We start from the raw sequence: 15,308 nt of genomic DNA, 5'->3' as shown, positions 1-15,308 counted from the left end.
AATGCCATGTTCCATCTCTAAAATTCAAGAACACTGAAAATTTATGCATAAAGTTACTTCCCAAAATAAAACTATGGGGAACGGAGGGTACGACAAGAAATTTCACTACTTGGGAAACACCATCAGCCTCAATTGGAAGATCAATAGTACCAACAACTGATTTTTGAGAACCATCTGCTAAGCAGACGTGTTTACAGGGAGTAGAATTATATTTAATTCCTTGGGAATCCAAAAATTTAACTCCAGCGGCACCTACTACGGATGTGGTGCAACCACTGTCTAAGAGGGCGACAAAGTTTTTAGAAAAGATAGAAATACTAACATGAGGACGACTGTCACAACCTTTCTTTTCAAAAAGAGGGTTAAGTATGTTTTGGGGGAATTTGTCGGGCTTAACTCTATATGGAGTGCAACTGCCGACTGGCTGCACACTACCTAGTTTTTTTGACACATACAGGAGGACGTTCTCACTCCTTTATTACCACAACGAGAACAAGACATTTCTCTGTTTGTACAATTGCGAGAAATGTGGTTGGGCTTACCACAAGTAAAACAAAAAATAATTTTTCTAGGGTTGTCATGTGTTTGGTAGGGTTGTGGAGGGGGTTGCATTGAATGAGGTTGATAAGAAGAAGACTGATTTCCATACGGTCGATAGGGAGGGGATTGCATCAATGGAGGTGGATAAGAAGACTGATTTCTGTGGGGTGGATAAGAAGAAGAAGACTGATGTCTTTCATCAGTATCTACTGGAGGATTGGGTCTCTCATTTCTCTGCGTAGACTTGGATTTCTTAAAGGGACGATCTTGCTTTTCTCGTTTGTCTCCTTTGGGGTTATCAGGCTTGTCTTGTTTATCAAGTACCTGAAGCTTCTCTTGGGGTTTTTCTGAATCCTCTAATGAAATACCAGCAAGACCTTTTGTAGTTTGAAGCAGGGGCAAAACATTTTGCTCCAAACGTTTAACAGTTATGACTAACATTTCGACAGTGGGAAAATCTTGAAGGGCTACGAGTGGAATATAATCCACCAAAATATTTTTTCTTAAAATCTTTACTCGTTGGGCTTCAGATGGGTACTCTTCTAAACGTTTAAAGAGATTCTCCATGATTGCGGAATAAATAGTGATTGACTCAGACTTTTTTTGTTTTCGACCTTTAATTTCATCAAGGAGATTATCATTATAATCTGGGGGTAGGAAAGCAGTTTTGAGAAGGGTTACCAACTCATTCCAACTGTTAACTGTATTTCCAACACTCCTATACCAAATAGCAGCGTTTCCGTCGAATAACTCAAAAGCTGATCTAAACAGGACATCATCAGAAATATTTCTGGATCTAGCAGAATCTCTTACTTTTTCTAAAAATGTGGGAAGGGCTTTACTCTCACCATTAAATTTGATATTTAAATCAGAAACTCTAACAGGAGTTGAAATTTGTATAATAGGGGCTGAAACTGAACTAATAGGGGCAACGGGGACTGAAGTTGTACCACTAGTCGATGGGACGGACACATTGTCAGATGTCTCTTCCTTTTCTAAGACATCTCCAGTCAACATCAATAAATCCATCTTATAGTTGTCAATAACTTCTTTTATAGCTTCTTCTACATTATCAGGGAAATTTTCCAATCTGAAATCCAGATGACTGGACCTTGTTTTGAAACGAGCAAAGTCAGCCTTTGATGACTGTGCACTCATTGCCCGCGCAATACTTTGCAAATCTGCTAATATTGACTGGATTGTAGGTAACTCTTGATCAGGATCGACTACATTTTTAGTCAAATTAATGGAAGATGAGATGGTCTCTTTACTTAACTGACCTCTCAACAACTTACGTTTTTCTTCAACAGTCCTATTTTGGACATTAAAACCTCTTATGAAAAGTTCATAAGATAACTCATCGGTTTTCAGATCATTAACTTGGGTAGACTTCATTTTTAAAACTGGGGTGAAAACAACACACAGGGGAAAGACCAAAGGGAATAGTAGAAAGTATGACTTTCGGACAAAAAACCGTTTCTATTTATCAAACGAACACAAACCTCACTTGCACTCTCACGCAGCCAGATCCTAACCTCACTGACTTTGTTGCAACTTCTGCTCTTGGTCTGCAATCACTCAATAAACAAAAGAGGGGTCAATAAACTATTGGTCAAAAAATTCACACTCCACCACTGACACGGACTAACAGGGAATAACACAAGGGTACACAAAACAAACAGGAAACAACAGACTCAAATATTTTCAGACAAAACAGGGATAGACAAACACAAACAATATTGAAACTTGCTTCTCGAATGAGCTTACACGGGATAACACCAACAACGGTTCTTGTTCCGATAACTAATGGGAGTGTTCCTAGACAACTAAGCACACTTCCTTTATCACGAGTATTACACTTGTGATCTATTCTGGTACAAGAAGGGAAAGACAAATAGTAATTGGACTGACTAACTACTTTACTTCACGGATACACTCAAACTACTTCACAGGCAGACTCCAACTAACCTTTGGTATCTTTATGACACTGACAAAACTAGATTAGTTGAGAAAAAAATAATGGGACAACTAGACAACATTGGGACTAAAAACTCAAACGGAAACTACACAGACTATACACATATACTCAAATGACGAACAAAAAAATCACAAAAACAAGTTATTCTGTAAAAAATTGTTAATCAATTATGAATAAATGCACAAATACAACTAAAATGTTATACTTTATCAATAGTTTCAATATTGGAATGTTCAACGCTACTTATATAGACTACTTGTCTATACAATCAATACTTTTTTAAAAAAAATTTAAATATTGCTTTCACCATGGGTACTGTATTAACATCTACTATAAGTACATACATAAAAACAATGTTAATACACTACTATGAGTACATATTTACACATCCTATTGAAAATTTTATACCACTTCGTAACGTTCTAAAAAAATGTAGGGGCTCTTGGGCTAAACTATGTTGCGATACTGGTTGTGATAGTAGAATCGGTCTCAAATCTGGGGCAAGGAGAGGAAATTAAGTTGAAAAACAGTTGGGACTAACTAAAAAAATGTAAACTGCTTGGGAACAACTTAACGATATGACTGGGGGGTGAAAAGAGACTGGCCTCACGTCTGAGGGTGCTATTTTGTAGCGCACAACTGGACACTGAAAGAGGCAGAAAAATGAATCGGCCCCACGTTCTAGGGCGACATTTTGTAGCACTTAGAAATAAGGGGGAAGATAAAAGCTTGGAAAATTTAGATACTGCTTAAATACAAAAGGGTCGAGAAAACTAGGGGATATTTCTAAAAACTACTTTGCTACGGCGGCTCGTGTTTTGGTTGGAGAGCTAAGGTTGTGAGTTCGTTAAGAAGAAGTTAGGGATTAGGGAATATTTACTACTATCAAAAATTTAAACAAGGGTACTTACAGATATCCTGGGGTGTTAAATATAAATCCTGGCTATATTTTGTTAGGGCGCCTTACCAGGAGTTTTACTTTCTATGATCATCCAACATCTTAAAATTTGACTCTAAAAAGCTTTTAAAGTTTGTGGTTAAAATTTTGCCAATAGGTTAGCGGTAAATAAACAGGACAAAATACACAGTTATGGCATTTATTGAAAAATTATTCCTTGACATAACAAAACTTTCAGATTACATAAAAGATTACCTGTAAAAAAAAAATACATCTACTTTTCTGAACATAGGTTATGGTGCACCAAAAGATAAACAATAATATTATTGCATTGAGGATTTGATATCTGACTTAATTATGACTTGTATAACTGACTGACTGACCTAATTATGACATATATTATAGCATTTGCATTAAAACAAAAATTTATATTCATTCAGGGAACAATGTTTACATTAAAGAATTACTGACTACTCCTCGTAGTACTTAATTATTGAAAATAACAACAACTATGTCACCTGTCAAATATCATTCCGTAAATCTTTTATTTTTAACTATTTCAAAAGGTTTCAAAAAGGATTTTAACATTAACTTACAATTATGTCTTTACAATAATATTTTAATGATGGAAGCAAAATTATTCTTTGTTCTGTTCAACAATTTACTTTTTCATCTTTGTATTTTAAGTTCCAAAAAGATTTATTTTTTTTATGTTGAAAGAAATTAACGTTATTAGTTTGAGAATTTTATAATTATTAAAAGTCACTATACCTTAAAATTCAAAACTTCACCATTGTGAAACTTGACATGACACTTGACAGCACGTACGTAGTTCATACGTCACTCGAAGGGGAAAATGTCAATGGAAAATTACTGATTGCACCATATACCATTATACCATGAAAATACCATAAAACAAAAGAAATTTGCTTATTTACCTCGGGAAATAGGTTTTCTAATCCAGGAGACGGGAGGCTTGGGTTTAATTCATCACTACGATATTAGTACTATGCCGGCTTTCATAAATACATACGCAGTATTTTTACAAAGCGTATATTACACTTTTACCATCAAAAAAGGAACTGCTACACCATCAAACTGATGGTACACCTACTTAACAACAACACAGAAGAACTTTGATAGATCCCATTTACTTGGAAATTCTTTTTGCGTCACAAAAAAGCCGGTAACTCACTATCGATGTTTACTGATTCACTACCATTGTAAGAATGCCTGCTTTCTTCTCCGTCTCCTGCCAAAATTCCTTGATCCTGTCACTACGCAATTTCCGGCTTCCGTTCTTCAGAGCCAATTACGAGCTTCGATCTTTGTACCAAATTCAAACAAACCAATCAAATTGATTTTCAACATTTATTCTAGAAAGTTCATCAACGCATTAGAACTGTACTTTTGTCAAAACTTCTTACAAATTCTGTTTTTGCGTCTCAAATAAACAGGAATCTTGTAACACATTGAAATGTTGCGGAATACTTCGTAGATGTATACAGGTGCGGTTTTAGAAAATTCCTTGCAATCTGAATTTAAGTAAAAAACTGAATAAAAAAATTTGGACTTCTTAGAGAGGGATTGTAAAATCTATACAAATCTAAAGATCATATTTTCACTGGTTTTTTAAACGCTACAAGGCGAAAGTTAAGGATGTTTAATTATATGACAGTGTGCTAAAAAACAGTGCGAAAAAGTAAAACCCATTTAAAATACATTGTTATTTCATACACACTTTAAACCCTTCATGTACTGCTATCTATATTTACAATTTTCACACAATAAAACCTTTACATCAGCGGTTCTCAATCTTTATGAGTCATGTACTATCTAAGTTTATTTTATTGTATTTCTATATTTTTAGATTGTATAATCAAGATTTACTATGTACTACTATTTTAAGTTTTTGTGTGTTTTGTGTACCACCACAAATAATTATATGTACCACCAGTGGTACATGTACCACAGATTAAGAACCGCTGCTTTACATAATATGAGATACAGTAGATAAAAATTATTTTTGTGAATTTGGTTAACAAAAATTGGTTAAACAATTTTTCGACCGCGGTACCGCGTGACACCCTGTGTATTTGTTATAAGGATTGTTATACGGATGTACATATTTCTTTGAGTAAGTTTGTGCAAAAAATCGAATCAGAATAATTTACCTAACGGGGGCGACATTACAGACTATGCTAATAAGTAGTTGAAACGGTCAAAACAAAGAAACGCACACTCATCAAAAATGCACTTGAGATTCTCGTATAATCAACATTTACTGAATCGATCCAGTAAGAGTCAACTCCAACTAGTAAAAGTTGATTTAAATTTTTTAAATCAACTTTTACTGCTCGTTTCAGTTGGAGTTGACTCCAACTAGTTGGAGTCAACTCTAACTGAGAATCAACTTGAACTGTAACAAATACACTGATTGGAGCATGCACCAAAAAACAAACTTTTTTCCTACCATATCTCTTTTTGTGTTATAACTAGAAGATTGAAGAAGGAACGAATCTCTTTGTTTTTTATGAGCTACAAAAATGTTTTATATAATTTTTTTCGTTAGATGCATTGTTTTAAGGTATTCGCAAAAAACCGTTTGAAAAGGTGTTATATTTCAATGAAAATGGCCAATGTTCAACCACGAATAACTCAAAAAGTATTCAGTTTTCGAAAAAAAAAATTATAGAACAGTTTTTAATTAGAACTAGGTTCTCTAGGAACTTCCGTAGTTGTTTAACCAAAAAATTTTCCACCCCCGAGAAGAGGTGGGAACCGCCCCCAAGACAAAAGCACACATCGGCCTAGGGTAGACTTTGAATAAGGAGATATTTTCAGGCTATTATTAATAAGCTGTTATTTTTAAGTAATAATAATGAGCACCATGCACGTATTAGGCGGCCGGCAAAGGTGAGTGCGAGAGAGATGCCATTCCGACAGTCAATGGTGCATCTTACTCGCACTCATATTTATAGCCGCGTTAATACGATGTAACAGCTCATTGTTAGTAATTAAAAATAACGGCTTAGTAATAAATTAATGACACAAATTTCTTTAGGATCACGTAGAAACTTTGATTTAGTCACTTTCTGACTTTCATAATAATCATTTTTAACCGAGTTATTAAGTCTTAAAAATGGCAATATTAGCGTTTTTCAAATTTTAAATTACTTATAACTCGAAAAGGATCAACTCTAGAGAAAAATTACAAGAGTCCTTTTTTGTCCGGAATGGTCCAAAAACACTAAAAAAAATTTTCCTGGATAAAAAAAATAGTTTTTGCAATTTGATATAATTTTTTTTTTAATTTGGACCACTTTTTGCGTTCGCGACTGCTTGCACCTTATTCTGGGTTTTCTCATGAATGTGATTATGCAAAAAAATCTCGTGGGAATATTTTTTTTAACGAACCCGCCCTTTTCGCTTTGTCTATGAGGAAATATCGAACTTTTCTTTCAATAATGTTGTCAAAAATATCTAAATTCCTGAACTTTTGTTCTATAGAATTTTTTCACCAAATCAATACTTTTCGAGATATTTGCAAGTGAATAATGTTCATTTTTCAACAAAATAACCACGTTTTTAGAAGGTTTTTTGCAAATAACTCAAAACGTAAGCATTTTGTCGAAAAAAATATTCTTAGCAAAACTATAGCCTATAAAAAAGTGTAAAAAACGGTGTATATATTAGGTCTCTATACCTAGCAAAAGCAGAGTTACAGCTAATGAAAAATAGTTTCATATTCGAAAAATTCCAAATAGAATAATTCAATGTGAAATATCCAAATAATAAAGCATTCTTGGGGAAAACACATTACAACTTTTTTAAAGTGTTTAAAAAGCTTTATTCCTGTTTTTATAAAAAAAAAATTTCAGGCATCAAATGTAAGGAAGTTACGCTTAAAATAAAGATGGCCCTTTGGTTTTGACAAAAAAAATCAGGAAGATCGCCCGCCAATTAGCAACTTAAACGAAATTAATCGTTACCGCTTCACAAGTTACTTTATTATGTTGTGCTTATAATATGATCTGTAAATTTAATCGATTCAAAGTGCTTATTTTTGAAAAAATTTGGTTTTAAAATAAAATTATTAAAATTTAAATTTTGCAAAAAATATCCTTTTTTCAAAATAACTTAAAAATTGTTAGAGATACCAAAAGTCTTCAACAATAAAAAAAGTCGGCTTTACTGTTCTGAATATTTTGTATTTTTTTGTTTTTCTGTAAGACAAAAATTGGTCAAGATTCGGTGTTTCTAAATTTGCATACACTCGTGATAAGTGACTCGTTCAAGCCTATTTAACTACAGCTCTTTTAAACATAAGGACTTTGAACCGATGAAACTTACAGATCGTATGATCAATACATACGCGTGTAAAAAACTTGTGAAGTGATAACAATTAAGTTCATTTAAAATGCTAATTAGGGGGTGATTTTCCCGATTTCTTAGCAAAAAAAGGGACCAACTTTATTTTAAGAGTAACTTGTTTACTATTGATGCTAAAAATTTTTTTAAAAAACAAAAATAAGCATTTTTAAACACTTCAAAACAGATAAAATGAGTTTTCCTCAAAAAAGTGCTTCGTTTTTTGTTTATGGCACGTTAAAATATACGATTTTGAATTTGACGAATATGAACCAATTTTTCATTAGCTATAACTCTGCTTCTGCTAGGTATAGTGACCTAATATATACACCTAGTTTTCACTTTTTTACGTGCTATATTTTTGAAAAGAATTTTTTTTCCACCAAATACTTATTTTTGAGTTATTTGCGAAAACCCGTCTGAAAACGTGGTTATTTTGTAGAAAAATTAACATATTCACTCGTAAAATAACTCGAAAAGTATTAACTTGGTGAAAGAACTTTATAGAAAAAAGTTGCTAGAATTAGTCCATTAATTATAATAAGAATAATAATTATCCATTTTCGGACTAATTTCGAACATATATTTTTCACCCTTAAAAGGGGCCGAAACTCACCCCTATGGCAAAAGCACGGAACGGCACAATATCAATTTTTTTCTTTGACTTTTTATCTATGTGTATGCCAAATTTCATGTCAATCCAAGCAGTTCTTTAAAAATTAGATGTTTTGCAATATTTTACCTTTAAAGAATGTAATAAATATGAAGTTAGATTATGTTATAATAGAAGTATAACTTCTTACGTGCGTACAAAGTACACACACACATTCTTTTTTTGTATACTGTAACAAAAACGAGCGTTCGGGTATTTATTTACGACTTTATTATTTATTTATACAAGTTTACTTTACAAACTTTAGCTTAAGACTAAAAACTATTTACAAATATGCCCGTATTTATACCCAGTTGTTATTCTGGAACAATCGACGCCCATCTCTAGCTATCAGCGTGTTCCGCCTACGAGTCGTACGTTCGAGAAGTTCCTCCTCCTTTCCGCCGAGGCCTAGATTATTCGATGACGTCATTCTCGAGGTGTTTACTGTTATACGGCGGTCGGCCAAGATTTCTCTTTTGTTACACTGCTCCCCTCTTAAGATCTGAGCGTCCCGATCAGCAACTCTAGATGAAGGCCCAGGATGGCGGAATCTACACGACTCTCCAGCTCTGCATACACCCTTCAAGAAGAAATAGCAGTCTACTGTCTTTGAAGGGTATGACATCTTCGGGTTCATGCAACACACAGTAATTCGTACGCCAGTTTCTCTGAAGATCACTTCAAGCATGCTTCTCACAATCTTCCAATCCAGATTTTCTACTGCATGGCCTATTTTTGGTATTGCCAAATCTTTGATGTCATAATTACACACGGTTTTCTTCAAATTAGTTAGAGCACGCCATATGTTCTCGTAGCTTGGCGTGTCCGTGTAAGACTTCCTGATCACCATATACAGCAAAGATCGAGGACCATCTTCCAATCGCAGTACTCTTCCAATTTTAGGGTGCTGATGTCTTAACTCGTCCAGGCGGCCGAACTTTCTATTGAATACGAACGAGATTCCTTTAGTCATCTCGAGGTCTTGGGCAACACAGTGGGCTAGAGAGACGTTTTCTGGAACACCAAACAGATCTTGCTGAACTTCTGTGGTCACGCCGAATCTAGCACTCTTTCTCGCTGCGTAATTTGACATAAATTGATTAAAACTTGGCTGTGCGGCGTCTTTCATCTCCTGTTGGAGGACTCGGGCTTCTTCTGTTTCATTTGAGCCAGCATATGGTGCAAGACGATTTATGTGAATAACTTTTGGTTTACCGTTTGGCAACTTCTTAATTCTGTATATTACGTCATTTATTTTCTTCTTAACTTCATACGGACCTTCCCATTGTCTTTGCAGTTTAGGACACAAGCCGCGACGGCGTTGTGGATTATAAAGCCAGACAAGATCACCTACTTCGAAGCTTTCATTCTTGCATCGAGAATCATATTGATCTTTCATTCTGTCACTGGCTATCTGGATGTGTTGTCGGGCAAATTCATGAATGTTGTTCATTCGTAACTTCAGGCGGTCGACGTATTCTTCGCCTGCAACATGTTCCTCGGAAGGTCTGCAGCCAAACTCTAGGTCGCAGGGCAAACGAACTTCACGACCCAACATCAGGCAGGTTGGTGTTTGACCTGTAGTTTCATTTACGGCCGAGCGGTAGGCCATCAGGAATAAATGAATGTGTTGGTCCCAATCTCGCTGATTTTCAGATACAACTTTGGACAAGTGTTTACCCATCGTTCGGTTCATCCTCTCGACCATCCCATCTGATTGAGGATGCAGGGGTGTTGTTCTGGTCTTATTGACACCAATCAATTTACACACGTTTTGGAAAAGAGCTGACTCAAAGTTTCGCCCTTGGTCGGAGTGGATCTCCAAGGGAACACCAAATCGGCTGAAGAATTCTTTAACAAGTACCTCTGCAACGGTAGCAGCTTCTTGATTTGGTAATGCATAGGCCTCGGTCCATTTCGTAAAATAATCCATGGCTACCAGGATGTATTTATTTCCAGCATCAGTTTCTGGAAATGGACCTACAATGTCGATTGCTACTCTTTCCATAGGACTGCCAACATTATACTGTCTCATGGGTGCTCTCTTTTTACCAACTGGACCATTACCGGATGCACACAGTTCACATTTCTGGCACCATCTTCTTACATCATCTTTACAGTTCACCCAATAGAACCGTTCTCGAACCTTTTGCAGAGTCTTCGTAATACCAAAGTGTCCACCTGATGTACCGTCATGCAACTGACGCAATACTTCTGACACTTTACTTTTAGGTACAATCAACTGAAGCTTCGATTCTGTACCATCATCGTTCTCAAAGGTTCTGTACAGAAGATCATCTTTTAGTACCAGGCAATTCCATTGGCTCCAGTAGGCCTTGACTTCTGGACTATATGCACTAATGTTCTGCCAACTAGGTCTCTCACCTTGCCGCATCCAATCCAATACTCTTTTTATACATGGATCATCCTCCTGGGCGTCTTGTAACTGTTGGGGCTGCCACTGCTCATTAATTACGGTGGTTCGTCTCACGGGGCAAAATCGTTCCTCTAATTTGGCACAGTGATTACAATTTGCACTGCATGGTCGTCTCGAAAGGGCATCAGCATTTGAATGAACTCTTCCGGCCCTGTGTTCTATATCGTAATCATATTCTTGTAATCGTTCTAACCATCTTGCCATCTGGCCCTCTGGATTACGGAATTGTATGAGCCATTTTAGAGCAGCGTGATCGGTGCGAAGAAGGAACTTTCTGCCATACAAGTATTTATGGAAATGTTCGCAAGCCTTCACTACACCCAGCAGTTCTCTTCTGGTAACGCAATAGTTTCTTTCTGGTTTCGACAGGACTTTGCTGAAATAAGCGATGACTTTTTCCTGTCCATCCTGGATTTGGGAGAGAACAGCACTGTTGCTAGCATCGGTATCCAAAACAAATTTTCCTGCCAGTCCCGGGTAGCTTAATATCGGTGCACTGATCAGAGCCATTTGTAGTTGTTCGAAAGATTTTTGGCACTCTTCACTCCATGTATATTCTTTGCCCTCCTCCGTCAACTTTGTTAGGGGCTTGGAGATATTGGCAAATCCTTTGACAAATCGTCGGTAATATGTACATAAACCAAGGAAACTTCTAATTTCATGTTTAACTTTTGGTACTGGCCAATCTTTAATTGCTTCAATCTTTTCAGGATCAGCTGTTACACCATTACTCGATACAATATGTCCTAGGTACTTAACTTCTCGTCGAAACATGTGACATTTCTTCGGACTTAACTTCAAGTTCGCTGCCCTCAATCGTTGAAAGACTTCTATTAGATTCTTGGCATGTTCATCAAAGGACCTTCCAACCACGATTACATCATCTAAGTAAACCAGGCATGTTTTCCATGTTAGACCTCTTAAAACTGCCTCCATTAATCTTTCAAATGTAGCAGGGGCATTACATAAACCAAACGGCATAGCCGTAAACTGCCAAAGCCCTGATCCTATCGAAAATGCGGTTTTCTCCCGATCGGCTGGCTCCATGTCTACTTGCCAATATCCACTTTTTAAATCGAGTGTGGAAAACCAACGAGAACCGGAGAGAGTATCCAATGTATCGTCTATTCTGGGCAAAGGATAACTATCTTTTTTTGTTACCGCATTGAGCTGGCGGTAGTCGATATAAAAACGTGTTGAACCATCTTTCTTCTTTACCAGAACTACTGGTGACGTCCATGGACTGTTCGATGGTTCAATTACCCCTTGTTTGTCCATATCCTTGATAATCTCTTCGGCTTAATCTCTTTTCGCAAATGGAAGTCGTCTAGGCCGTTGTCTGATTGGCTGAGCGTCTCCAGTATTTATTTTATGCGTTACTATGCTTGTTTTGCCTTTATCCTTCTTATCAATAGCAAAAACATCTTGATACTCTATCAGCATAGACCTCACTTTTTCCGTTCGTTTATGATCAAGATCTTGGCATTTTTCAATGATCATCTCAACAAGGTCTTTTGGATACTTTGACTTCGATGATTTCTTATTGGTATTCATAGAGCAAATTGAAGCCACGGGGACACACTGTCCGATCAAAGCTCCTCTACTTAACTTGATAGCAGTTTCCCTTAAATTCATAACTCTTACAGGGATGACATCTCGAACTTTTACCAAAGTTTTCGCCGTTAGGAACCCGACATTATCCACATCTTCGACCATCCTTAAACTTCCCTCTCGGCAGTGTCCATCAAGCATGGTCATCAGAATTTTCTCACTATTACCGGGTATGGTTACGTCGCATGTAGTTAGTAAGCGGATGGCATCTTCTTTGTCGTCGTGAAAGGGCAACTCTTCACCATTGATCCTGAGAACTCCATTTTGAACATCCAATATTGCCCCCACTTTTCTTAGTACGTCCATCCCCAATATGAACTCGTCGGAGATCTCGGCAATTAATACTTGATGTTCAGCTGTGGTCTGGCCAATGGATATTGACATATTAGCCTCGCCATATGTATTAATTAGCTCAACAGTCGCAGTTCTAAGCTTTACTGTTGCAGGTGATAACTTATGGTGGCCTCGTACTACGTCTGGACGTGCGATAGTTCTCGTTGCACCTGTATCCACCAAAAACGATCTACATCTATTATTGATACGACCTTCGATGTATAGGTTGTGGATTGCACCGGAGGACGTAAGGTTGACAGTTACTATGGGGGCTTTAGTTCTCGAGGTCGGCAGTTGCCCCTTGGTGTCGACCCGCTCTAGTTTTCCGACGGCTGTACGATCTTCTTGCAATTACGACGAATGTGGCCTACGTCGCCGCAATTCCAACTTCTAGGCTCGCGTCTCTTTGGCATCTCGGTACGAACTACTCTCCGTATCATTTCCTCCAGAGGTTCATCGTTGTGTTCGTCACTTTCTTCAATGGTTCTTACTCTATGGCTTCGTGAAGTTTGACTAGCCGTTTCGTGCTCCAATGCAATAGCAAGTGCTTCATCTAAAACTTTCGGTCTTGCTAGTCGTAAGGCTTTCTGTAGTTCACTCTCTTTCAACCCATTGATGAAGGTATCTACGGCAATTTCTTCTAAAATACTGTCTGGCGCCTCCGGATAAGCCAACCGCACCACACGAGCAACATCTGCTTCAAATTCTTGCAGATTCTCACTTGTTCGTTGACATCTACTTCGCAGTTGTGCTTTGTATACTTGTTGTAGATGAGCATCTCCATAGCGTTTTTCTAGACGAGTGAACAAGGTCTGGTAACATTTTTCTTGACCCTTCGGAATTGACCTTAAGATATCTGCAGCATCACCTCGTAAAGCAGCAGTCAATGAAACAGCCTTTTCTTGTTCGGTCCAATGATTGGCGGTCGCAATAGCTTCGAATTGTCTAAGGTATATGGACCAAGAGGACTTTCCATCAAATGGTGGTAATTTGAATCTCATATTATGCGACATTTCGTCTCTCGGTAGCTCATCTTTCACTACAGGATCTAAACATACTGCATGAACTGACGGTTGCACTTTTGTATCGGTTATCATGCTCTCTAATTCTTTGATCTTCTCTTCTACGGCCAAAACTACTGCATTAACTGAAGGTAGGATTTTCGTATTGGTTACCATAGTCTCTAGTTGTTTGATCTTCTCTTCTAACATTTCTTTACTGTCGTCTACGCTTTTTTGTATCTTATCGAATGTTCTAGAAACCTCTTCAAATTTCTCGTCGTTCTGTCTACAAACGTCTTTAATTACTTGAGAAACACTTTCAAATTTCTCGTTGCTCTGTCTACAAACTTCTTTAATTACTTGAGAAGTTTCGTCGATCTTTTGAGAAATGGTTTCGAATTTCTCATTATTTATCTTAGAAGTATCATCGATCGTTTCAGAAACAGTTTTTAATTTCGATAAGATTGCTTGTTCTGCTGACTGGAAGTGGAACGTCTTTGGGTCTTCTCCGTTCTTCGTGAGGATATCCTCGAGTCGTGCTTGTAGGACTATCTTCAGCCCACTGCTGTCCAGATCCCGTTCCTCTAGCTGTTCACGGAGCTGTTTTACTGTAAGTTCTTGTAGCAACATTTTTGGTGGACACACACGTACTTTCCAAAATGTCTTTTAAAAGTCTTTCCGAATACCGAACAATCAACTCACTTTAACTATTCCCGACGAATAAAGTCCAAAAGTCTTTTAAAGTCTCTCTGTAATTCACTTATTTATATCGCACTAACTTTACCGAACACCGACACCAACTGTAACAAAAACGAGCGTTCGGGTATTTATTTACGACTTTATTATTTATTTATACAAGTTTACTTTACAAACTTTAGCTTAAGACTAAAAACTATTTACAAATATGCCCGTATTTATACCCAGTTGTTATTCTGGAACAATCGACGCCCATCTCTAGCTATCAGCGTGTTCCGCCTACGAGTCGTACGTTCGAGAAGTTCCTCCTCCTTTCCGCCGAGGCCTAGATTATTCGATGACGTCATTCTCGAGGTGTTTACTGTTATACGGCGGTCGGCCAAGATTTCTCTTTTGTTACAATACTTTGGATAACTATATACAGGGTGTCCAGAAACTCTACCGACAAACAAAGACAGGAGATTCTTCAGATAATTTTAAGATAATTTAACCCAATTCACTTAGTCCGAAAATGCTTCCTAAGGGAGCTAGAGCTCTTTGAAGATGGCGTCTTGTAATTAGTTTTACTCACAATCGGTTAGTAATTTATGGATTTATAACCTTTGAAGTAATCAGGAAGCGACTTATAATTTACCTAACTTTCCCAGCTAGCCGGGAAAGTACTTTCCCGGCTAGCATCTATCACTTTTCTACCTGCAAATGTCAATGTCATTTTTGATTAAAAGATGGTTTAGAAAGAATAGAATCCACTCAACATGTATTTAATTAAGAAACAACAACAACAACAA

At 37.0% G+C, this 15,308-nt stretch overlaps 1 protein-coding gene across 1 annotated transcript; it reads right to left on the bottom strand.

The window, feature by feature from the left end:
* Positions 1 to 407: 407 nt before the first annotated feature.
* On the bottom strand, positions 408 to 4,946 carry LOC126881071 (uncharacterized). The gene is made up of 2 exons (XM_050645098.1): positions 3,672 to 4,946; positions 408 to 3,539 (listed from the first exon to the last, which is right to left on the bottom strand). Exon 2 carries the CDS (start codon positions 1,933 to 1,935, stop codon positions 436 to 438), a length of 1,500 nt encoding a protein of 499 aa, XP_050501055.1. The 5' UTR covers positions 1,936 to 3,539; positions 3,672 to 4,946; the 3' UTR covers positions 408 to 435.
* Between the last annotated feature and the right edge of the window lie 10,362 nt (positions 4,947 to 15,308).

Source organism: Diabrotica virgifera, chromosome 3 (assembly GCF_917563875.1).
Source record: "Diabrotica virgifera virgifera chromosome 3, PGI_DIABVI_V3a".
Lineage (NCBI taxonomy): Eukaryota > Metazoa > Arthropoda > Insecta > Coleoptera > Chrysomelidae > Diabrotica > Diabrotica virgifera.
Note: the sequence above shows the minus strand (reverse complement) of the source record. Positions and strands in the feature narration are given on the sequence as shown.